Source organism: Styela clava, chromosome 2, assembly GCF_964204865.1.
Source record: "Styela clava chromosome 2, kaStyClav1.hap1.2, whole genome shotgun sequence".
Classification (NCBI taxonomy): domain Eukaryota; kingdom Metazoa; phylum Chordata; class Ascidiacea; order Stolidobranchia; family Styelidae; genus Styela; species Styela clava.
In genome coordinates, this window is record NC_135251.1 from 556,300 (window position 1) to 582,494 (window position 26,195).

General features: G+C 37.1%; 1 protein-coding gene across 7 annotated transcripts in view; it reads left to right on the forward strand.

Moving 5' to 3' along the window:
- LOC120335741 (glucocorticoid modulatory element-binding protein 1-like) overlaps positions 1-26,195 on the forward strand; it is a 56,936-nt gene that overhangs the window by 12,090 nt on the left and 18,651 nt on the right. Inside the window, exon 1 of one of the 7 annotated variants that reach the window (XM_039403358.2) lies at positions 19,695-19,844. The exons of 5 other annotated variants lie outside the window; for them this stretch is intronic. In XM_039403358.2, the coding sequence (XP_039259292.1) occupies positions 19,747-19,844 (98 nt within the window). In that variant the 5' untranslated portion in view covers positions 19,695-19,746. Of the gene's footprint in view, positions 1-19,694; positions 19,845-25,660; positions 25,786-26,195 lie in introns of those variants that run through there. One more of the 7 variants, XM_039403360.2, reaches the window with a different exon arrangement.

Consider the following 26,195-nt stretch of genomic DNA (forward strand, 5'->3'; position numbering starts at 1 on the left):
GTCAACTCCATCGCGACTGTATATGCATTGATTTTTTCGCCTCTCTCCAGTCTACCCCCACCCGCTAGTCGTGTGTAAGAAGTTATTTGTTTGCAAATCATATTTAGCTAGCTTTGAGTTACTTATTGATTACATGGCGGCCGGAATGTTGGGAATCAATTGTAGCCGCATTCCGCATTTTTTCCACTTATTTATGATATGATGAAACGTTGCCAAAATTCCACTGCATTCTATTGAGTTAGTTTTTCTCAACAGGCAATTGATCATAGTAACACTGTGAGACGAATCATATAAAGAATTACTTGAAAATCATAGTGAATTTGTCAACTTTTTTCAGAGCTTCCTGAGGTCGAATTTTATGGTTTCATGAACGCGCATCGCCGCGAGGGTTTATCTATCGTGTTTAACCCGTTGATTCGCAAATTATAATCTGATATTTGTGTCACGGCGCTAGGGATGTTCACACTTTTTCTTTGTACGTTACTTCCACCCAGAACAAGGCCCTGTTTAATAATCCACTGGTATATAAGCAGTTGCAATATATTCTGGAGGGATCCGGAACAATCCGTTTCAGCATTGCCAGTCCAGTGCACGTGATGCAAAGCCATAATTCTATACGGCAGGGGTTGCCAACACGTCGATCGCCACGTCTTAGTCGATTGCGTCTGATGTTGGGTGAAATCAATAACTTACCCCAAAAATTGCCCTGAACCAGTTTCATGTAGCGCCTGTTGTGTGTTTTAATTTAAGCGTCTTTGGAGTTTCAGTTGTTACTCGTAACTTTGCTCAGTGATGAGTCTCCTTGAGTGCGTATAATAATATTTCAGTGGTCTGCCCGCAACATCCTTCAGAAATGAGTCTCTTTTACTGAGTACGTGTGACCCTATTTTAAGCAAATTCTCCCAAAAAATCAATTACATTTATCTTTCATCGCTAATGACTAAATTTAACTCGCTAATGCACGTAGGCGTAATTGGCCACGTTGAAGGATAATTATAGCGTTATTTGTTTATTACTTTGCTTTAGTAAAAATCGTCAAACATACCAGAATTTCCCTGTTATTGGATCGGTGTTACCAGCGATGTCAAAAACAAATCGAATATTTGTTAAAAAATAATAAAAATTAATATCGCCCTAATTCAAAAATAAATGCAAACTAGTAATGATTAATGAGTAATTACGTAGTGACTATTATGTTATTCTGAAGTAATCAACCAAAACAAAAATCATTTGAAAAATCATTAAATTTATCAAATTTCCAATTTTGATGTTCCGACTTATATGCACAGACAGTGCGCTGTTTGCTCAACAATTTACAAAATATTCGATTACTATTTGATAATTTATATCAGAAAATCTATTCGGAAAATTAGAATATTAGACTTGCCAACCATGGGTATAGCATGCCACACCAGTGTATTGCTCCCCATCGGAGGCCTCAAACCAGGCTGCGTGTTGTGACACGATAGAAATTTGATTTAAAACTGCATGAGGCATGATGAAACTGCATTATTGAAGGCTCATACTCAGTATTACGCTAAGAAATAGTAAGTTGCAGAAGTGGTTCTCCAACATTTTTTGCTAAATTTTTCATTTTGCCTATTTTCTTTTTTATCCTCCCTCTCCTGCCACAAAAAATACTCGGTGTTCCCGCAGTATTCGTGCCAAGATGGCGCACAACCTGAACATAGTATGTGTTGTGGGTTAGGGTAGTTCAGGTTGTGCGTCATCTTGGTGCGAATTTTTCCGGAGCGCCAAATACTCTACATATACATTAAATCTTCAATGGAACCTAACGTGAACTTTTGTTTTTGTATGATTGTACCCACAAGTGTTAGTAATCTAGAACACTTTACACAAATTTATGTTGTCTATGGATTATGTTAAATGACCGAAAATGTCTTCCATTGCTATTGAGTGGGTGCGTCTCGTCATGCTTTGAGAAACTTTTATATCCGTTGCCTTGGATGAAAATAATTGTGATGTATTTCAACATTGATATTAATACCTGCAAGATATGTCTTTTCAAATTTAAAAAATAAAAATTGCCGACATAATTTAACAGCATTGAAAGGGTTAATATATAGCATGCTCCGTACTGTTATCTAGTAAATATAGATCGAACGTTTCCACGTAGCAAAGTTATGCTTTGGAGGTTTTCCGAAGAGTTAATGGTTAGATATGTAATTCCACTCTGGGATATTCTGAATGGATTCATTCTGAAGCTGTTCGAATATTGGTTGGAATGTTTTTCGCATTGTGACGTCATTTCCACGCGGAAGTTACGGTATAGTTAGGGATCTGTTCGAATAGTTTGTTTTTCTAGAATTCTAATTTTACCGTTTTGCTGGGGATATCAGTTATTGGTTTGCATCATGATGACGCCTTTGCTGAATTAGGTTATTTTAATTAACTATATTGATGAATGATGAGAGTACGCAGGGTGGGCAGGGTTTTTGGATCAGGGGCCAAAAATTTTGCCCACCTAGACTGACGGGCCATGTAAGTATGACGTAAAGAGTTACTTTTTATGAACAATGTTTACCGTGTTACAAAGGCAACAGTGAAAACAATAAACCTCGTGCCAAAACTAAATTTAACGGCAATCTCAACAAATTCCTTGAGCGTTTTTTACCTGAAATATCAAAATTTGGTTTCATTTTGGTTGTGGCACCATCAGGCGGGCCAGATTGAATTACCTAGTGGGCCGTACTTTGCCAATGTCTGGCATAGCGTGTAGTCTAACAGAATATCTCCATGTTAGTGCTTCCTACTAGTTGTGGAGATTAGCTTAATGTTTATTTCTGCATGCTGAGACTAACTATATTTGATTCCATCTTAGTAACTGCGTCAATAAATTTGCGATAATACTGCGATCTTTATTTTCGTAGGAATAATTAAACAAAAAAAATGGTTCGGTTTTTTGTGCCCCGTGAGCCGTGATTATATCATGTCGTTTAAACTCTTACTATATGTAAAACTCTTATATATATTGGCATTTTGGCAATAGACCATTTTATGTCTATTCATTGCCCAGATGGAGGTTGTCTGTGCAGACTTACCAGTTGTGCACAAGGGCGTACCCAGGGGATTTGCGGGTTGCCCCCCCCCCCCCCCCCCCCCCCCCTTGAAATGTAAAAAAATAGAATTTTCCTGTATCATACATAGCAATTTTTTATAGCTGGGAACACTTTTTAGACCCTCAAGGACTCCAGTGGACGCGCTAGCTGTTACGGTTTAACTTGGCAATTAGAAATTTCAGAACCCCCTATCCTTCTTGGAAAACTCCTCGCTACGACCCTGGTTGTGCATGCATTACTATATATGTGTAAATATACATTAGTTGCATGCAGGGATGTTCAAAAAGAATCGAATATCCGAATACATTCAAATTCATCATATTCGATATAAAAAAGTTTTGAATTTAGGAATAATTTGGAATATTTTTATTTGAAAATTAGAGAATTTGAGCCTCCAGACAGCCGATCAAAACGTTCGATATCTTAATTAACTAGCAACACAGAAAAAATTGATTATATGTTTGTGCCGTTTTAAATGTGATCAACATGAAGATACAGTCATTCATGTAAATTTCCACAGGAACTTGCCCCAATTTACTATGTATTCTGGAGAGAGAGAGAGACGTATTTATTCGTCAAACAAAAACAATCGTAAACAAAAGCAAAAAAATAAATGTCTTTTTTGTATTTTCAATGTCATCAGAGCCAGCTCCACTCAATATTCCACATTCGATAATATTTTTTCAGAATGTAATCGGAATAGTGAAAAATTCAGTTTTGCAATCCCTGGACTATATAATTGTGCATATATCGTTCATCATTTTATTTTATTAATAAAACCAGACTTTCGAAACGAGGAAACGATTTGCTCACTATTTTGATATTTTGCAATTAGGCGTTGTCAATGCTTAACATAAAAACATTCGTTTTACGTAAGCTAGCGTGCGTTACAGCGCGCAATTCTCCCTTGGGCTACATTATGTACGTCTGTGTCGCATCTTTTTATATCTACGTGATTCCATTTTTAGACATTTGTTGCATAAAACTTATTTATGCTCGATTTAGAAGGATTTGTTGACGCAAAGCCCTGATATTAATGGACTTTGCGTGATATTGATGCTTTTACTATTTTTTCTAAGTTTAAATCTTGTATGTCACAACAGCTTATATTATTTATTAAGTATAAGAATAGTCTATTGTTGTATAATCCGCTTTGCAGTTCATTTTGATTCCGATATTCCTAGATCAAGTTGTCTTACAGCAAGATTGCCTTTTGGTGAAAACCTAGTATACTTTGTATTTTGGCTTAAAATGAACTTATTTGAAATAGGTATTATGTTTTTGTGCATTGAATGCATTTATATAGCTTAGGGGCCGGCGAGCTTCAGTTTGCTTTTTTGTGAATATTCGAAATTGATATATAGTAGAATCTCCGCTAACGAAATAACCCGAATACGAAAGGCCGAAAATCGAAAATTTAAAAAACGCGCTCCCGGCCGTTTAATGTAATGTTTCATGTAATTTTGAATTTATTGTGTGTGTTTTGAAGCATAGCCAAGTCGGCCAACGCCAATGATAAACAAACATACGGTTAGTAGTTTTCATTCGTTATTTCTCTAATCTTTCGTCTTTCCATATTTACCTTTCCTATTCATTATGCAGTAATTTAATTCTGACATGTATTTGTTACGGGTTTTAACCATTATTATAATTTAAACAAATATTATGTTCAAGTGTGGGTGTTTAGGACGAATTAGGGCATTTATAGGGTAAAATGCGTTCCTACTCACAAATTATCTGCTCACGAAACGGTTTCCGGAACGAATTAATTTTGTAAGTATAGATTCTACAGTATATATATATATAATACATTAATAATATGAGATATATTGAAATAGACTTCTAAAACGTTTTGCAATTTTTCACCCAAGTTCATACAAATAACTTCCAGTTTGAACTCGCTGAACCAGTTTTGAATTTTTTTTACTGATTTAGATAGGTTTGTTGTCGCATAGTCCTAAGATCAATGGCCTATTTTATTTTTCTAAATGGTATTAGTAGGCAGTTTATTCTAGATCAAGATGTTTAAGGTAATTTATTAGGTAGGAATAGGCAATTTAAAAAATTGTAGGTAAAGTTTGGAAATATATTTGTAGCGCTCCGTTACACGTAACTTATACTAATTTTCTACACTTTGAATAGTTCATAATAGAAGCATTTATATGAATCACAATATACTAAAAAGGCAAAAATATTTGCAATACAAAAATTCCCCCATATGGGGAGGAAAGTTGGCTTAGGCGCGGCGTTAACTATGCCAGAGAGCTGAAGTTTGGTTTGTGTCAGGTTTTAGGCCCGATTTAGACGGATTTGAGATTAATGGCTTATCCGTGATTGGGATGCTTACGTTATTTTCTAGTCGCCAGAATTTAAAACTTGGTTTATGTTAGAACAGGCTATAGATGTATTTATTAGGCATAGGAAATAGTATTCCATCGTGAAATTGATTTAGAATATTCTAAATAAAGTACCGAAAAAATCTGGCATGCTTAGTTTTTTTCTGCAAATTGCTGGAATTCCTGAACATTAAACTATTCCCCTTAAGCGCTGCTTATATAGCTTGAGGGAGGTTTTCATCATTGGTTTTCTAAAAATTTTCAACTTTGAATTTAATTTTAATATACCTGTATTCTAGAATGTTTACCTTATTAAGATACCTGAATGTTGTCTTATGTAGGCGATACCGTAGGGCAGGGTTTACCAAACTGGAGTCCGCAGAACCCTGGGGGTCCGTGATGACTGCACAGGGGGTCCGCAACGATGTGAAAAGACTCTGATCAATCTTTAACGATTGATTTCAGTCAAAAAGCCATTGCATTATTTTGATTGATTGTGTCGGACGAATACCCATTGCTGTCAGAAAAGGCAATCAAATTGGTTAGGCACAGAAATTTAGACGGGACAAGATGGGGGTTCATTTAAAATAAAATTCACAAACAGGGGTCCGCGGCCCAAAAAGTTTGGGAAACACTGGCTTAGGGAGTTTAATGTACACTGTACAGTTTTAAAATAGGCAAATGCAGGAAGAACGCATCAAAAAGGATGGGAACCACTGGTCTGATCCATCGAGCCGAGACCGCTGTGATATTTAGTTGAACAGTATTCGTGTAGGGCCGTTTAGCTGCAAATTTTAGGCCAATGTCTTTCGTCCCGTATGTGCGTAATTCACCACTATCAGTCTTTGTGCTTTTAGAAATACTTGTTGGGCCCGTAACTTTGCTCAGAGTTTACTCTATTTTACTTCTGAGTGAGAGCGCTTGGCACATATTCATACTGTCTATATTACATCAATAACGAGCTATAGCGCCAAAGCGTTTCCTTGTACTTTCATGTTGAGAAAGTCAAACTCTATGTTTCAATGCGAATCGTGTTACAAAAAGCAAAACAAATGTTCTGTAAGTTCATGTTAATTAAGTCGAATATTCTTTCCAATGCACGGGGATTCGTGTTACAAAAAGTAATCGGACTAGGATATTGGGCATTCTGCCACGTTATGACCGTCTCTGCGCGCAAACGGAAGCTCACGTGTGTCAAATATTATTTTCAATGTGTCCTGTTTTTTGTGTGTCAAGAAATAAGTCAACATTAACATTGAGAGATTTACAACCGAATGTCAGGGATAATTAGTGCCAAACATCGTACGCAGAAAAACATTCTCACGCATGGCATTGATTTTCTCAAATTAATGAAAAACAAATGCGCCGTTAGTATGAAAACCACGGGAAGCTCCTAATGTTAGCGATTAATCGCTGTGATTGACGCATAGACCATGCGACATGACGTTTCTGTCTCGGCTCCAGAAAGATTTCGGTTCATGGTGTATTCTAATTGACATGCTTGGTAATTTTCACGCACATTAAGGATAATTAATCTAAACAAGACCGTTTTTTTTAGAAAATGCAATGTGCTGTTTCATTAATTTACGACGGTTTTTTTCATCTTTCACATTTCGAACGAGGATCTTTGAGAGCTGCCACTGGTATGGGTGGCTGCTATTTTTAAAAATGACCGTAATCTTTCTTAGATCTGTATTCTGCTGCGATGTCATCATAATGCCATATAGTTGTATCTCTGTCGCTCCGGGTATCACTTCGTATTTTCGGAAATTCAAATGTTTAAATCATTCCTCCCTCTTCTTCCCCCTAACCTGGATAATTACTAATTTTTTACTTTGAAACGTGGCGTTTTTTTATATTTCAAATTTTGCGTTAGTGACGGGCTTTATACAAAAGATCCAAAATTTCCGCTTTCATTTCAACAGCGTTTCGAAATTGCCAAGCTGATAGCGAAACCCATAATGAGATTATTAATTGAAATTTGGAACCATGTTATTGTAATTACGAAGCACTGTGGCTTGCCGGGTTAGGTTGGTCGCTTGGCTCGATTGACAAAAAAATTACCCCGAGTGATAATATTTTTACATCACATCACAAGAAGAATCCTTGCTCCCACCGGTTATCGACTACGAATCAACAGGATTTTTGACTCCATACGAAAATAAAATAAATCCCGCTCTGAATAATCTCATCTCGCTCAATCTCTAGTATGCATCTGCACTACAAGGCTAATTACTTGGGTTGGGACCATGCTATTGTGCAGAATATGCGTTATCGACAGTGTTTTTTAACGATTTCCCACGTCTTTCACTCCGACCAACTATTTTTGTAATTAAAAAAATTCGAGATCTTCAACTCTACCAATGGCCCCTAACTAATATGTAATCGGAGGTTACCGTACATTTGAACCCACGTACATTTGAACCCATGTCATTTGCACCTGCATACTATTGCATCTATGGAATTTTTGTTTTTTTTTCACGGAGATTTGAACCCATACTAACCCTAACCCATGGGTTTTAGCATCCGCATATAGATTGAACCCACGGATATACACATGGGTTCAAATGTACGGTCACCTTAATCGGATTGCCCATAGAAGGGAATAACGAATCTTAGTTGACTAAAAATTGACTTAGAATACGAATTAAAAAAGATAATGGAAACACGTCGGAAATTGGGGGTAGGCCGAGGGCCGAAAAATTAGCTAACGGAATTCCAGAATCCTAATTTATTCGAACACGACTTTTAATCCGTCCCACAGCGCAATGCGTTTCCTCCGACATCGACATCGAATACTATTTAATTATTCATATTATTGGATCGCGGGAAGTAGTATTGTGACGCAAAACATCACGTGACTACCCAACTAACGATTGAGTTACTCGGGTCGTTTGCATTAGTTACGAACGATTTTTCAGGTCAATTTTGAAAAGGTCATCATTGATAGCAACGGGACAAAATTAAAAGGTTATTGCGTGGCGGTTTTTCTTCCATAAGAACACGCGCTCTTACTCTGACGTGAAAGCTAATCTTTGAGCAAGTTCCGCCCGCTCACTCAGAATTTAAAAACTCAACTCTGAGCAAAGTTACTTGCACTCAGAAGTAAAGGAGATTCATCTCTGATCAAAGTTACGGGCTATACGTGAAATTCTAAGAGTTACTGAAACTGTGTAGAATTATGGTGGTTCATACGCGGGACTTGACGCAAAACTATAGCAGGTAAACGAACGAATCATACAGAAACAGTAATTCAAATGTTTGTTTATTTTCAAGTAATTATAAAATTTAGAGGTTCTGTTTTTCTGAGTGGCCATCCTGTATATATATTCAGGTAAAAGATACACGCTATAGTTCCTTTAGTATATCATGCTCTGATGAAATTTTCTGCATGGAAATTCGAAACGCCGCATGTTACGTAGTTGTGCTCTGTATCGCCGCAACAGAACCAAATTAGTCGATGTCACATTACTGAGGAAATCATATTTTTGTAATTAATATACCTGTGCAGTCGATAGGCGCTGATTCGTAATGACAGGAGACCAAAAATGTTCATTTCTGAAAAATGTGACATGAGGTTTTACTGTGGCAATTTGGTCTAGGCCAGAGGGACTTAACTGTTATCTTATGATTTCAAAATAGATATACGGCACAACCTAAAATCAAAACTAAAACAGTTATAGCTTTGAGACCCAGACCAACGCCTGGTCCGTAATGGTTGAAGATTATAAAAGTATTTCTAAAAAATGTGTCATAGACTAATTTAGTTTTACTGCGGCGGTGTGTCCACAATATTGTCATTGTAATTTCCATATTATAAAACAAAAATAAAATCTATAAAAATATCAACTAATTTGTTCAAATTTATCTTTTGAACATGATCCAACTTAGGATAAATTTAAATAAAAGTCAACATTGTCAATTAATTTCCATTCAAAAACAACAAAAATAGCTTTTTGCATCGTCACGCAGTTATTTCTTAAACAAAAACTAAAATAATGATTGTTATAGAATAAGTTAATTTGCAAAATCAATCAGACGGCTTGGATAATCACACTGTGAAAAAACAGAAAATATAGTTGCATTTAACGGTGATTAATATTAACAACAAAAATCCATCGTTTCAAACTAAACTTATGTTAGTGATACTATGTGACAAGACTCTTGAATCACTTAGAATTGTAATCTTTACTTTTGCTTTATAGCATAAACGTTAAATAACACTTAGTTGTGAATGATATTATATACATAACCCACAAATGGTGTTTTATCAGGTCGTTTGTAACCCACGAATTCAGAAAAAGCCAAACCCGTATGAATTACTATTCGGAAAATATTTTAAAAAAATATTTTCGGATACGGAATATCAAATACATTCTAATTCGGTCACGTTCGACAATGAACAGATAGAAGCAACGATGGCTGAACCGAAAAATGTGCTGTTCCAAACACATTTTAAGATACATTTTTGAATTTTAAAATTTTCTAAATTGGCCACCATGATCAATAAAGGTCGACTATGTTTTTTAACAAGCTTGAATTCGGAAATGTGGGACAAATAATAAATGATTTGATTAATTCTCAAACGTACTGTGAGATTTCAAATTACTAGAAGTAATAGGATATCATGTATTCAACAGTTAACTGATATAATTAATTTTGAATTGATTTAGTTTGGATATCAGTACATCTTTTGATTCTTTTGAAGTCTTTCGTTATGAAAATGACCGGATTTCCGTTAGTAGGGCAGGTTTGACGCACGAACGCGTTTTGTTCTGTTTTGCAGACGTTTTACTTACGCAAGTCACGCACGGGAGAATCGTCTGTGACGCACGCGACGAGGGTTTTCAATCGACAGTAACTCAGTTTGAGTAGATTTCTGCTGTCGTTGTTTGATTTGTTTGTGCCACGTCTGAGCGAGGATAGCTTGTAATGTTGTCAAAAACTAAGTTTTGCAAAATCTTGCTGCCCATGGACAAATACTAAACGGAATGTAGTGCTTTTATGACGGCAAACTTAATGCCTTAATGACTAATAAAACGATCATTTTTACAGAACATTTATTCACCCAGAAATTACCCCGAACTAAGGAGGCGGCTCTTGTGTGCACAATTATTATGTCCTGATAGGGTTATTTCACAGGCTGTTGTCACTTTGTTGAGCATGAATTGTTTGAACATGATGGGATTTGGAATCTACCAATCAAAATAACTCTCTGAATACCACTGGGATATTAAACAGGGGGCCATGAGTGCTTAAATCCTACGGAATGGGGGCCACGACCCATAAAAGGTTGGGAACCACTGGTTCAGATCCTTTGTTTTAAACCTTCCGAGTCATTACGGCGCTGCCACCAATGCCGAACACCCGCATGAATTGCCGTAAATATATTTTCTCTCCTGGGATCACGCGTGACGCCGCAACCGACTCGCGTTAGCAATCGATCTTTCGTCGCCATGTAAGGGCAGAATTTCCTTTTGATATTTTCATATATTCCGTGCAAGTTGCCTTGTGCATTACTATCTATAAGTTCCCATGGCCTATATTTCGAGCAAGGCCCTAGTCAAAATCTCGCGCGCAAATCCCATTCCCAAAACTTTGCGTTTTCTTGCTCCCTCGACTAGAAGGCGTGCTTTCACATCTCTTTCTTTTGTCACGGTCACGTGTGACTTTTTACGTCACACACCTTCATGGCTGTCCGCTAGTCCAGAAACCTTGCCCGCCCCTGTTAGGCCAATGATATTCAACATTTTTGCATTTTCAACCCTCTTAGTAAATACTATATATTTACCCCCCTGTATTTAATGATTTTGTTATTTATTGGCAACTAGTTGTTCAATGTCGCGGAGTGCTAGATAATGCTCAACGAATGTCAGATTCAATGTCAAGTCGGATTCTCGCTTTGGATTTGTTTTTGTATTGTTTTACTTTGAATTTAAAAACCCTAAAGCTCTTACCCCAGTTTAAGAAATGTCCTGTTCGCCCCCATTCGTTTCCGGTTATGCAATCAAATCACGGTAAAACGAATTATATTTCGTAAAAATTGCGAATTCTACCAAAATGATTATCGATTCAAGTCACCTCGGTTATGTAAACTAACCTGGGTTAGTTCATGGGGTCGCGATTCGCAAACGACCGATACAGCTTGAACTTTTTTTCACCCAGTTCGGTGTTTAGAAACGTCAAATACAAATGTCTCGACATAGGAAAATCCGCGACCAAATCGCGACTTACATTGAAAGCTAGATACAAGTCGTGGGTACGAGAACAAATTTCTCAAATAAAAATTGATTTTTCAGTCCAAGTCACCTCGGTTATGTAAACTAACATGGGGAAATGTTTAGGAAGTCGCGATCCGAATCGTCTGTATTATTTTTCACCTTTTTTATATAAACATTGCAAAATAGAGAGTACGATTCCCTACCATTCGTTGCACCGTTCTTGGCCATCGAAAACAAATATAGGTTGTCCATGAAGTCTTAATTTTTTTTAAATTCCTAAGGAAATTTATCGATATCATATACACTTTTGACCGTCACAGATGTAATAAATGAATTGAAAATACTTGATCAATTACTGATTAAAAAACAACAAACCTGGTTAAGATATATTGAGAATTGAAATTCTAAATGGAATTTATGGACAACCTGAATGTTAATGTTATGTTGACGCTGATTTAAGAGCCAGAGCCTGAGTATAGTTCTTCTCCGGCTGGACTTTACACACGAATTGTAGAAATTGCACAATGCTGTAGTCGGAGTCAAATATTTTTATCCGGATTTGTAATGTTGCCTGCATCCAGATAGAATAAAAAATGTCTCGATCACTTCAACTCTGCCTCGAATCGTGCATATTTTTAGCCAGTTGCTGTGATAGAAGCCAAATATTTCGACCCGGATTCCGAATTGTTCGTGTTTTATAACCAATATTGATTGTATGCTGTAATAGGAGTCAAATATTTTCATAGGAATTCAGAGTCGGATTCGGCATGTAGTGCTTCTATGACCGCATAATTAAATAAAACAGTAACAAAAAACAATGTTTTTTACATAACATTTATTTCCTCATTATTTATTTTATTTGTCGTCCGCGACTTTCAGAAATCGTTGCAGAGATGCTTGCAAGTTTTTAAGTTATGGTACTTCCTACGTATACAATTACTATTGAGCAACACTTTAACACCAAATACAAAATCAACAATAACATTTAATAGAAAACAAAACCAACTTCTAGGTTTTCGTTCAAGAGACTAGCGACACAAAAGAATTCCCAAGCGACCCAGTTTAGGGTCGCGACCCATAGGTTGGGAAACACTTTACGCTGTAGTAGGAGTCAATTATTGTGACCCGGATTCCGGCCATGAAGGGTAATATATCCCGGATCCGGATAGCAATATATCAGACTCTGCAACTACATCGACTACCGCGTATTATCAGTATTCTAGATCTTTAATTATCTCTAAAATGCATCTGACACGATGTTTTGCCAATACCGCCCCCTTCTTATCGATTTTATAAAAGCTATGATGCAAAAACGTTCGAAAAATGTAATGTCATTTCGTAGTTATGAGGTAGTGGTGAGGTACCGAAAAGATATCGGTCATAGCAGGCTATAATTAATCGGTGGCTGCTTGTGTTGACTTTATATTAGTGCGTGGGGCAGATGGGGATGCGACATATTTGGGACAGCCTGGATCGGATAGGCAATGCTGAATTGTAAAGATACCGCTTCTTATGGAAATAGTAACTCTTTACAGTATCAGTTGTCTCTTGCGCAGAGCTTTGATCAGAGTGACGTCAAACGCGTCATAAAATAAGTACGTACGAATTTGAGCTGAGGCATTTAACAGAGATGTTTCATGCAAAATCTCCTCATTTTGAAGTTCATTCAAAATACTTGCATTCCATCTTAAAACGTATTCGCGTATGTTTAGGCATTATTGCGCCACAACACGTTTCACACGAAGCGTAACGATGACGCCAAATCACGGGACGTCGGTATGTGATATCACAACTTCTAACAAGCTCAGCTTTTTAACTGGAAGTTCTATGTAAATGGGTCAACTACGCACTTTTTGAAATTTGTTAGAGGCTTCGTGAATAATAGTCGACCCCGTCACGGGCTCCATATCACCAAACGTTTAAGAAGCTGTTCTGCTCCATAAATACGACCTTCATAATGCAAAAACCGATTTCTTTTGTACTCATCACGTTGGTAATACATGTCACCATCAAATGCTGTTAAATATACTGAATGTGTTTAACAGCTTGATACAGAAACCCGCCAATGTTTGATCACGGTTTTGTTTTATTTGTTTTGCGAGCAAACCTCCTTGGGTCACGCGATTTTGCGTCTGTTTGCGTCGTTGAACGCTCAGTAGGGAAACAGTACCAGTGTTATATATAGTTGTGGTATGTATGTCTGTCCCTAGAGATGTACAAACCTAATATTTCACTATTGCTAATGCATTCTTAAACATTGTTATGTAGAATGCTCTGAACATCGAGTCAGGACCGAGTCACGCTACAGGGGTGGTGACTCCTCTACGGCCCATCTAATTGGGCCACATGGTCCGTGGCACATCAAGCTACACCATGAAAAATTCAACCATCTTACTGAAAGTTTTCAATTTTTACAAAATTGTCAATGTTCGAACCAAAAAAAATCGTCAGATGCCACCAATTTTTTCTTACGATAAGCCTTTATATAAAAATAAAGCAAAAACCAAGCTACAGAAAAAGATATTCCTGCAGTATGTGTACCAGGTTAGGGTTAGAACTAAATTTTGTTCAGATTATTCACATTATAGTTCTATTATGAGTTTGGGGACTGTCTGTGTTAGCCAAGTGAATAGTCCCTTCACACAACTTGATGGGCCGCGGAGTCACCATTTCCACTCGAGCCACGGGTCTGACGTCGAGTCAGTCACCTATTTAAGTTTCACCATTTGTTAGTTGATGACGAGACAGTGATTCTCAAGCGATGGGGCCGTCCCACAAGGGTGGCTTAAACAATTTTATGAGGCGACGTGAAGCTAATAGGAAATAAAAGTATTTGTCAAATTTGATATTTCCCGCCTTATTTTGAATACCTACATTTCTTCATTCAGATTTCAATTCCATTCGCGTATTTTTAAAGTGTTTTTTAAATAAAACACACTTCAAAAAGTCAGCAATGAATACTTGGGCAGGATAACCTTCACATTTTATTCTTTTATGTGCTTAAGCTGGCGACGCGTTATTTTTTATAGTTGCAATTTTTGCTTTGTTTGATTGTGAAGTGCCTTGTTCGGAATGAAAGACATAATAAATGCACTGAATAAAATATTTATTATCCCCGAAAATCCGCTGGTAACCGAAGTTTTAAGGTGACGTCATACTGGGAATGTCATAAGACTTCCAATAAGCACCTAACAATAGTTGTACGCTCTTTTTTTGCGATGCTGGCAACGGGTTATTTGTCCTGGCATCAAACTCCACTTTACCTTATGGCTGGTGATTCCTTTATTTGTCAAAAGGGCGAAGTTTGTGTACTATGTGGATTCCTGTCAATAAGTCCACACCCGACGTTGCCAACACGGAATCACACTGTGGAAAAATATGAAAATGTTACTTATATTTCACGATAAATCACTTTAGTAATGTGCTGTCGCGAATTTCGCATAGTCCTATGATTGATATCGTCTTTTATATCTTATCCGACCGTGCTTAGTTAACAAACAATCAAAGATAAATTAGAAGTCATGTGACAAATGTATTTTCCTCCATTTTTTTAAAAATTTCACGATTTTTTCAATGTTATGAGACCCTGCCGTATTTCGTGATATACATCATATTAGTCTGTCATATTGCGTCGCTAGTTCGTTGGTACCTTTTGTGGGCCAGGTTGTTGGGAACAGGGATGTCCCAAGTTGAATGCGTTCAAAATTAGTTTAGCTGATTATATCAATATTATATTGAAATTAATAAAAAACAGGTTTAAAATAATTGGATAGTACTCTAACACAAGGTGGTCCAAAGTTGCGATATTGGAGGGCAGCATAAGATTTTGAGAAGGCCTTGCCGGCCGCAGTCGAAAAATTCAGAAGTGATCAAAATACTGCAAGTTTAGTTACTTTAAATTTATTAAAAAATGAGATTTTATCGTTTAATCAGGTTATTGTAGTGTTGCATCTTGGAGTTTTTGATTATTTATGTTAAAGGAAGATAAATAAAGAACAAGCGAAACAATAGAACGATGTATTGTTTCTTGCTTCTAGTTACTGCTTCAGATAGGCGTTCCGTTACTGTTGTCACATGGCCCACGCTTGAAAATCTTCTGCGGGCGCACGTAATGTGTCCGCGGGCCGCGTGCGACCCGCATGCCAGGGTTTGGACCACCTGCTCTAACATATCCTATATTGAGATTAACAGAGCTAGATAAATCAGATCGCGAAATTAGTGGGGAGGCGATAACGGTATCGGAAATAGAGTTCTCGAAGAATTCAGCTGGTCGAAAACATCGTTTTCCTTTTTGTAAAATCACAATTACACAAAAGTGCGAATGAACTCTAGTCTAGTTTGTAACGTGGCGCTGCTGTAAATGAGACTCAGATTAGAATATTCGGATTACAATTCCTGATACAGTGATGGGGACATTTTGTATGTGGCCGCAAGGTTATCAAGTACAAATTCCATAATGCCCGTTGAAATTGAAACGGCTTTACCCTTTAAATATTCGCTCTCTGAAGGAGGGAAAAAAAAAAGGCTTTTTTAGTACAAACTCCATGGCCCCACCGAATAGGGGTCTTCTCCTGTGTATCACTACTCCCAAACTTAACCAAGTTAGGGATACTAACTATTTCCTAGTTGCAATACTTTCTTATTCTTGTAATGTTCCGCTTGAAATACGCAAATATAAATATCAGATGCTTGATAACATACGTCACTGTTGCTATGACATCAGAATTTTAAATAAGAACAAATGAAGGATTAAATATTACTACTAAACAATAGATAATGCCTGTATGGACAACGTATAATTTGTTCGATCACAATATCCCTTCGCATCCGACGAAATTTTACACCGGAATAAATTAATAGAAAAGTTCAGGGCGATAACTGTAAAGTTTTTAAGTAAATTTAATCGAATTTTTCGGTCAATTTGAAGCAGATTACAGTACATCCGCCCTTTTAGAATATTACATTTTCGCGTTCGCGCTTCTTACCCTACTCTGATAAATTTCGAATAATTTTGATTTGTTAATTAAAAGCCTTATGGGGTGTTTGAGTGAGCGTCTGAAGTTGTTAACATTTGCTTATATTTTGTGCAGTTATGTCTCATACATAATTCATGTCGATACCGAACCATATTGCGAGATAGCCCAGTAGCCGTGTGCTAATACTTTTTGGCAGTCAAGGGTGGATAAGTCAGCAAATCAGTTGTGGTTTCACTAGTTTAACTACTCATCCTTCTTCTTCGGTTATTCCAAATGAAGAGATGGGTATCCTATGTGATATTTTCGCGCAGTGGATTCGTAAGTGAACAGTTTTAAGAATGCGGTAGCAAGAGTAAAAAGGAATTTTCTATGTGGTTCAAGAATCGTGATCTAAAAACAGTGTTTATGAGATTTTTGTTTGAGATATCAACTTATCCTATATTTCTGCGCTGGCCGATCCGGATGCATATAATGCAAGGATGCTCATCGTCCAAAACCAGTTGGGGTAACGCGAGTTTTTCTAATTCTTTTTTTTTCTAAGCTTTTGCGCTGTCGATCTATATGTGTTAATTCAGGGAAGCTGTAGCAAGAGTAAAAATGAATTTTCTATTGTTTCAAGAGTTTTGAATCACCTAAATCAGTGTTCAGAAGTGTTTATATACAAATTGCAATAAATAATCAAAAAGCGTTTCAGGGTGAGGGGAGCCGCGAGAAACCAATCGAGCAGTGGTACAAGCAAATATACAAGCAAATAATAATCAAACTATTTATGTTATTTGAAAAAAAAATACGTCAAGGCATGCAAACCTGGTATACTCCAGTAGTCGCGCGTTTCAACAACAACAAAAAAAACACGCGAATGTACATACTTCTTCTTCTTCTTTTTTTTGGCTATGCTGGATGAAAATATGGCTGTAATAGCTATTCTAAGTGATCCAAACGCCATGATCATCTGAAAAAAGTGTCTACAACTCTCAGTTGGGTAGTTTAACTATTTATTCTTCTTCTAAGCTTTCCCGCTTTGGATCCATATTTGTATAATTCAAGGATGCCGTAACAAAAGTAAAGATGACAAATCTAGTGTTGCAAGAGTTTTAAATCACCTATAAGCATATAATTCGTAATACGCCAACATAATTTGGTATCGTGTCGGTAGCTGTTAGTATTTAAGCGGCCTGTCGTACTTTTACTTAGGAATCTCCGTTTTTTTTGAGTGAGTGCGTGTGACCTCAGTTCCACTAAATATTATTGCGAAGGGCCAAGGAAAAATGATTCTTCTCGGAGATAGTTGCTCAATTATTAGCAATCCGGCTTTCGTGAACGTTGAAATGTAGCTTTCTGCACCAGTCTTTGCCTAGAACGGGGGTTCCTATATAACCTGGGTCGGATTTACTAATTTGGGATGAATTTCACCAGCTTTTTCTTCAATGTAGACCAGGCCATCGGTTGTCCTGGATTTCAAAGATGTACCTGTTTTAGTTTTGATATTAGATTTTGCCTTATCCCCATTTTTGGGCTGTTAGAACCAAAACATTAGCAAAAAGCGATTTTTTTATCAGCGCGACAAAAAAGTATGGTTCTATACACGCTCAACGTAGCCGAAGAGATTTCTTTTGTTTGATTGTTATTTCATAAAGGTAACTTTGTGACGTTGCCATTCAACGTAACAATTTCATTCCGCAAGGCCGATTATGAAGTAGAGGTTCTATTATTAATGAACAATATGCACGCAGGTGTGACGGTATTATTTAACTTTTAAAAAAATTGATAAAGTTCACTCCATATTTATCGTAATGTTAATAAAAATGTCGATTGCGGTAACGCTCAAAAACGATCTCATTTCACATCATTTTTATTTTATGCGTCGGACTCGTAGTTAATATGTGACATCGCCCTATTTGATTTTGATTTTAAGTTGATGCACAAAGTAGCGTGCAGTGTTTTTGTACGTGGTTATGTACCTAACTAGGTAGTTTGGTGTTTTAGAATTTATTTTGGGGTTAATTGGGATTTTGAGTGGATTTTTCAGTGGTGTTGATAAATTCTAGTTGTTGAATTAAGTATTTGTCCAAGTAGGACCGACATTGTTCAAGCGAAGCATTATAGAAATAATGTGGTTGTGCTGGCGCGCAGCATCACGTGGAATAATATCTTTATTCTGGCTACAACATGCTTGCATTTTACTCAATATGGCATATAAAATAGCCGATGGAAACACGTTAATACCATAACTAGATTTGTTTATAAAACAGCAGAGTGTGGAAGGTGCTGGAACTCTTTAGTAGAAGGGTTGAGATTGCTTTCATCAGCCGACCAATGTTACAACACAATTCACAAGACAATGTGACACCACAAGACAATGTGACGTCACAGGCCAGGGCACAACTCTTGAAAATTTCAGGATTGTTGAGCTCGGCCACCTAGTCTCCGGCGTTTGGCGCGTCACATGACTTAAATTCACTCCACGCTTCAGTGCACTTTAGCTATAAATAAATCTTGTGTCTTAAATTAGAAACGATAATAAAAATGTTGTTCCTATGAATGGAATTTGACAGTTAGAAAGGAATGGAAGTTAGTCTCGCGTAACCTCGACTGATGGTTATTCCTCTTATTGTTGTAAACTGTCTGTCTCAGGAAGTGTGAATTTGGCCATAGGCTGAAAGTCACAGAACCGAATTTGTAAGAGTGCGATGCGGGATATTTTTGAACCAATTCAATTAAATACACATACAATTTGTACTTTGTTGAAGATACCCGAACACCTTCAAATATTCCATATTTAGAATTGTTTTTTGTATTCATAGAAAATATTAAATTATTCTGTCCTGACCATTCCCCAAACTTCGAACCTCAACATCAATGACAGTAATTCAATAGTTAGGACCATTGCTGTCAACCGCTGGTTCATCGTCGTTTCCGCGAAATGATTGTACTGAATACTTTAATACAATAAGATTGAATTTATTTTTTAATAGTATATCCAATGAACCGTGAGATTCCGACATTTCACGGTTGACTTCACAATATCTATTTTCTGTTAAATTTTTCTAAATATAAACTTTTTTGTTGACCTTTTAGGATTAGCTATCATTAGATAAGGTGATATGTAGTTTATGTGTTAAAAATTATAAGTATGACGTCAAAAAGGCACCCATTGTTACGTGATAAAAGCGAGGAGGGGAATCCCCTGACGCAAAGTTTGAAAAAACTTTGTTTGGAGTCGAGATCCAGGTACGTGCTGTTTACGTCTTATTTTTTTCTTGTCAGGAGTTCTGTGGTATTGGAAGTTTGCCGGGTTTTAAACCGTATCCGGCGTTGTATATATGGATGGACTCGACTCAGCACAGTCCCAAAAGTACAAGACAAACTTTATATTACATTATTTGGAGATAGATGTGGAGAACAGTTTTTTCCGGTGGTCGGCGTGAAATTGACACGGAATGACTGATTTTCTAGAATATATGTGGGTTAACCCTCTGGTACAATTTTAAATATAACCAGTTTTGTGCTTCTCACATAACAGTCACTGCTCGTGTAGGGCGCGGCGTGAATGTGTAGATTATTTTAGGAATGCCATGTTATATAGAAATTCACATTCACGCTTCTTTTCAGCACCTTGAATGATAGCGAGAATGAATGCACATTTACCAGCGTTCTCTTGTAAGATGAAATTTCGTGTTCGCGCTTCTTACTAGTACCCTTGATCAAAGTGAAACTGCACGCACCTTTACGAGCGAAATTTCGCGTTCGCGCCTCTTTATAACACCTTTTGAATCAAAACGAAACCTTTATGAGCGGAAACTTGAGGTCGATGCCGGCGCAGAACTATTATGCGTAGTCTGCCAGGTATGCCTGGAAAAACCCCGCGCAGGTCACGAAACTGAAGCGACGTGACATCTGCGATGCCTGAGAACGTTTGCGGGTAAAAATATCCACGTAGGCCAGTAGTTTCCAACCTTTTTTGCTAAATTCCTTCCTTCGCTTATTGTAAAAACTCTGTGTTTCGGTGACCGTACATAACCGTGTATAACCACGGGTTCAATCTATATGCGGATGCTAAAACCCATGGGTTAGACTTAGTATGGGTTCAAATATCCTCGAAACAAAACAAAATTTCCATAGGTGCAATAGTATGCAGGTGCAATTGTCGTGGGTTCAAATGTACGTGGGTTCAAATGTGCGGGAACCTAATCAAATACTTTGCTGTGTTCATATTAGCGCGTTTTGAAGGTCGGAAGCCTGCCTCGCCTATGAAATGTAAAAAAAAAATTCTGTATCATACATGCCAACATAGTTAAGCTTCTAAGTGACACAAGCACATCTGACCATGGTCGGACTTCTTCAAACATACATAGTTCAAACTAGTTGTACTTCTTCAGTAGTACTTCTTCAGACATACATACTTCAACTATCATAGTTCAACTAGTTGAACTATGTATGTCTGAAGAAGTCTGACCTTGGTCAGACGAAACGTTACAGAAATATATTTGTGTTAGTGTGCAGTGAGACTCTTGAATCACTTAGGATTGTTATCTTTACTCTTGCTACAGCATCCTTGCATTATATGCATACAGAACCACCGGCACAAAAGCATAGAAGAAGGATAAGTAGTTAGTCTCGCAGAAACCAAATAATCAGCGATAGTTAAGCTTAACGCGTTTTGAGGGTCAGAAGCCTCCCCCCCCCTTTTTTTTTTGAGAGAAAACGGTTCTTCTGTATGGTACATAGCAATTTCTGAGCTTCAAACGCAAACATAGTTAGAAACCACAGGATTATGTTGAAGTATTTGTGGAAACAAGACGAGTCTAACTAATAGTTGATGTTGTGAAAAATCTGCCTCTCTCTGCAAAATATGTACTGTAACGCTATTGCTTTCATCATTTAATAGTTTACTAGTGATACTGAAGTTCATTACTCCGACAATGTGGTGTCAATTTCAATCGTAGAACTCTTTTTGTAGCCTATGGGACACATTTATATGATAGTTGGCCTCTCGTTCGAACTGATTTTAGTCCACAAATAAGCAACCATTGTTTCTGTCACCAAGAGGTAATACCCCACCCACTCAATCAGCTGTTTGCGCAGTAGCTGTGATGATAGTATTTCTCATTATTCGCCCCCGCATTTCGGCTGAAGTTGGCAGAAGGCATTTTTAGATTATTGATTCTCAGCCAACGGATTTTCTTCAAGATAATTTGGACCCGTAACAGATTTTGCGTGCAATCTTCCGAAGTAGTCCAAAAGGTATGAATGCAAATAATTTCGTGTCGCTGAAGAAGATTAGATATTTCAAATTTGCTGTAAATTATAACAATAATCAAATGATTGTTATCTTAACTTTTCAGCATTCCAAAATTCAAACACATTGAATACACATTTACTTCTGTCTGTGTTTTCTTTTTTTGTTTAATATGTCAAATTTGTAATATACTGTATTGGTATTAATTTGCAGCAAGTGGGAAAATAGTAATCTGGGTGTTTATAAAATGCTTTAGAGTTCTGTGTGTTCTTCGTTGAATCTCCGATGGCGCTATAGCGTAAGGTCTGTCACCTACCCGTGTGTAGTCTTAGGGCTGGGGAAATTGAGTGTTATTGCTAGATTTAATATATAGAATAAGTGAAGCAAAAAACAAATCATTGTGGAAGGAAAATAGGGTAAGTGTGGTAGACTTCACGCATCGATTTTAGAACGTATTCGATACTCCATATTCCAAAATATTAACTCAGAATGTTTTCAGGGAAGCAGCTGGAGTTTTTGCTATTCACCATTCTATCACAATTCGATACACCATTCCCAAGTGTGCCATTATCCAAGCCTAATTAATCGAAATTCCCCGCTTTTACCGCAAAGGTCTCGCGCATTCCTCGCAGGCCTAAGGCTGGTACAGACTCCCGTGATATTTTGTTATTTCTACGTGCGGGACTTTTCCTGTTTTACGACTTGAAATTTCCCTCCATACCGCGAACGGAAGATTCTTATGGAGAAATACTGGGATATACGTGTTAGTTGCTTACCTAACCTGGGATTCTATAAACGACATGATTTAGGTTTTGGGAGATTATCGCGAGTATAACTGTAAGTTCAACAATTATTATGTTCGCGTATACTTCTGTTGCCAATATCATTATGGCACTGACCGCACATTTCAAGCGAGAAAAAGTCCTGAAGTCAAATTTCTTAAAATATAATCATCAAGCTCAACGATAAAATAGCAATTTTTAATATCTATTCTGAGAGTGAGTGAAGCGCTAAGATGGTTCGTACGGTATTTAAATTCTGAGATACGAATTTTCCTAAATTGTCAACTTTGCTAGGCCTGATCCAATTTTCTATATGCTCGGTTATTCAATAAAATAAAAGCTCTTAAATTAGATAATTCTCTCTAATACTCTTCTATTTATATACACCTTCATTACACTTTTAGATCGACTTTTACGTCATAATAGCTTCAAAGAACAATCGAAAGCTTAATTGTTTCCTAGAGTGATGTATTATTATGTCATTATCATTCAATTGTGTTCTTGATTGTGACACAATAACTGCGATTAATTTATCACCACTTTGTTCTTTTTGTCATAAATTCATAATTGTGAATAAAATGGTGTACTGATAATTGGTGAAGAAGTTACGCGCAACCACTACCTCGTTACGTGTGGACAGGGTCGTAGCCAGGAATTTAAAAAATGGGGGGGGGGTGGAAATTCTAATCGCCAAGTGCAACCGCGGCTCGCCGAAGTTTTTGTGTGGCTCTTCTCGCTTGTAATAATTTAATTTTATCCTAATTTAACTGAGAGAAACTGTAGCGTAACATTTTTTTAATTCATTAAGCAGTTGAAGATTATATACTTCGCAATATTTTTATTATACTTTTGTGTAAAGTTCTTTTCAGTTCACGTTATTCTAATAATATAAATTTCAAAAATGATGCGGCTCTCACATATTTTTGACTTGATGCGATTCTTATACTAAAATTTTCTGCCACCCCCAAAAGGGGGGCAGGGTTCCGACCCCAAAACCACCCCCTGGCTACGCCCCTGCATGTGGGTCTCCCTAGTGATATCAGTAGGTTTCCTTATGAAACGAGATTTCGATTACTTAATTACTGTGGAGGGAAATTTGAAATTTTCAACTGTGCCATTCCTATATTGTTCGGAAGATAATATTACAAAATGGGGGCTCTCGAAGTATGCGAACCAAGATGGCGGACATCGGAATGTAATATGTGTACTAGGTTAGGGTTAGGCCATAATTTTAGCTATAAATACTACGGGAGGCTCTTGGCTAGTCTTCGAACTGATAATAGGACTAAAATAAGGAAAATTGGAAAAAAATTATCGCCTAACGTTCCGATGTCCGCCATCTTGGTTCGCATCCTTCGGGAGCACCACAAAATGTAATATCACCAACAAATATTGCTATCTTTTATATAACACATGAAAAATCATATCCGAGAATAGCAAATATTCCCATATTTTGAGAATTTTTTCGGGCAGTGCTGTTAAAGTCCCGCTAATCGCCATATACTGGTGTGTGTGAAGCGTCTTCTATATATAGATTTAATTTTAGGGGATTGTTCTTCGTATTTTGAACGGACTTGCGACCAAAAACGAAATCCCTAGCGTTTTTACTATTTTTTCAATGGACTTTCAAGTCGATGCCAATCGGCGTTAATCGACCTGCATGTGGCTGTCATCGCGTTTAGTTCAGGTTATGGTTCCGATTTTTAGCAAACTTGCTACTAATATCGAAAGCCGTTGACTAACTTTTCCCGTCAGTGTTGACTCGCTTCTTTTCAAGTCTCGCGTTAACCGACTTCCAAAAAGCTTTTAGTGTGTCAGTGTTTCTCTCATTTTTTCTATTTCCGTCTGTATACTTTTGGTATGTGGTTATGGTTCCTATTTTGAGTCAGTCGCAACTAATAACGAAAGGCTTGTTATGTTCCTCGCGGTCACGCTTTATCTGTATCCTCTGACGCAAATCTTCTGGTGTATGTGCGCGTGCACATTGCGGTAGATTAGTGCAAGGTTACGTCACGTTGTGCGTGCGTAGAGTGAAACGTAGTGCGTGTGCGTGCGTGCGTACTTTCGACGGCTACGGCCGAGTGAGTTGTTTTGTGACGTTATAATGAAGAAAAAAGACGTTGCCCGCTGGCTACTTGTCGTTCGATAGCGTAAGCTATTGTGAGCCTCGCGCACGTTTAGGATCAGTCGCGGCCAGTATTGCTTTAATATTTTATAGCTTTTGCCTGTTTTCGTTAAGTATTTCACCGTTTAAATGACGCGAGCTGACGTTCTTTATTCTAATAGATATATTAGCGTTTGCGTGCTGTTAGTCAGACGTTGAATTTGTTGTTTTTTCGAAACTTCCGTCTTAGTAAAAATCAGAAGTTTAACTCGAATTTAGTCGTTATTTTTTATGTGTTTATCAATGTTTAGAACGCATGATGGGCACCAGGTATATTCATATTGGGAATATATAAATCATAACATGTGTAAGCAATACGATGTAATATGCCAGCATTTCGAATTTCTATACAGAAAACTTCGTCAGGGCAAGATGAGGTGAAGGCAAAATATTTAGCGTGATACCTTATCTGGAAACACAATAAAAAGATTTGACGACTATCATACTATGGCGATATTAGTTTACTACCGTACCGTACGCCATTTATATTACGCCGTGATAATTTCCTTGCTATTTATTTATGTACGCCAGTGCCCTGGTGAATTTATCGGGTGGAAATCACATCGCTTACCGGAGTTATTCATTACAAAGAAACACACAGACTTCTAATTAGGCGTTTATAATAGGTGATGGTAATTTTGTCAGTAAAAGGCAGTTTATTTTTTCCACCTCGTATCACAATTAATCAACTCATATAATACTTTGTACGAACGGATGCAGAAATAAACTAATGAAATCGCATAATAGCCAATACCGGTTCATTTTATGATGGACCACCGTGTCTCGTCCGGTTATTATAGTCCATGGGAATATTGGATTAATTAATTTATTTAAAACATGAGTCGATTATTGCAAATACCTTGAAATTTTAGTATATGCTACATTTTACTTAATTTTAGGTAATTGTATGTTTCAATCTATTCTAGCTAATTTTAATTTGTCTTGTGAATGGTGAATTATGACGTCAGAAGAGGAAAAAGATAACAGGTGAATAAATTACACGGTGTATTCGCGGTAGCACCTTATCAATGGAACTAGAGAACTTGAATTTATTGGCAACTGCGCATCACTTTCATTTTGGATTTTACAATTAGTTACCTCTCGTTTCGGGATAATTTGTGATTTTAAGAATGCCTTATTGTGATTTACAACATTTCAATGAGACCTATAGCGTTTGACTAGGGCCATGGCTCACTTCTGGGCCACAGATCTATTAAAAATTGCTAGAGTTGTTGATAAATTTAGTTGAATTTGATTGTATTGCCACTGAGTGATGACCGATGACGCTGTTTTTTTGTTACAGGGTGGAAATTTTCTCCTAATTATTATAAAGTGAAAGTGCCTATTTTTGCAGACAAGATTTTTTTTGTTTTTCTTGTAGCCATAGTGTTTTAATA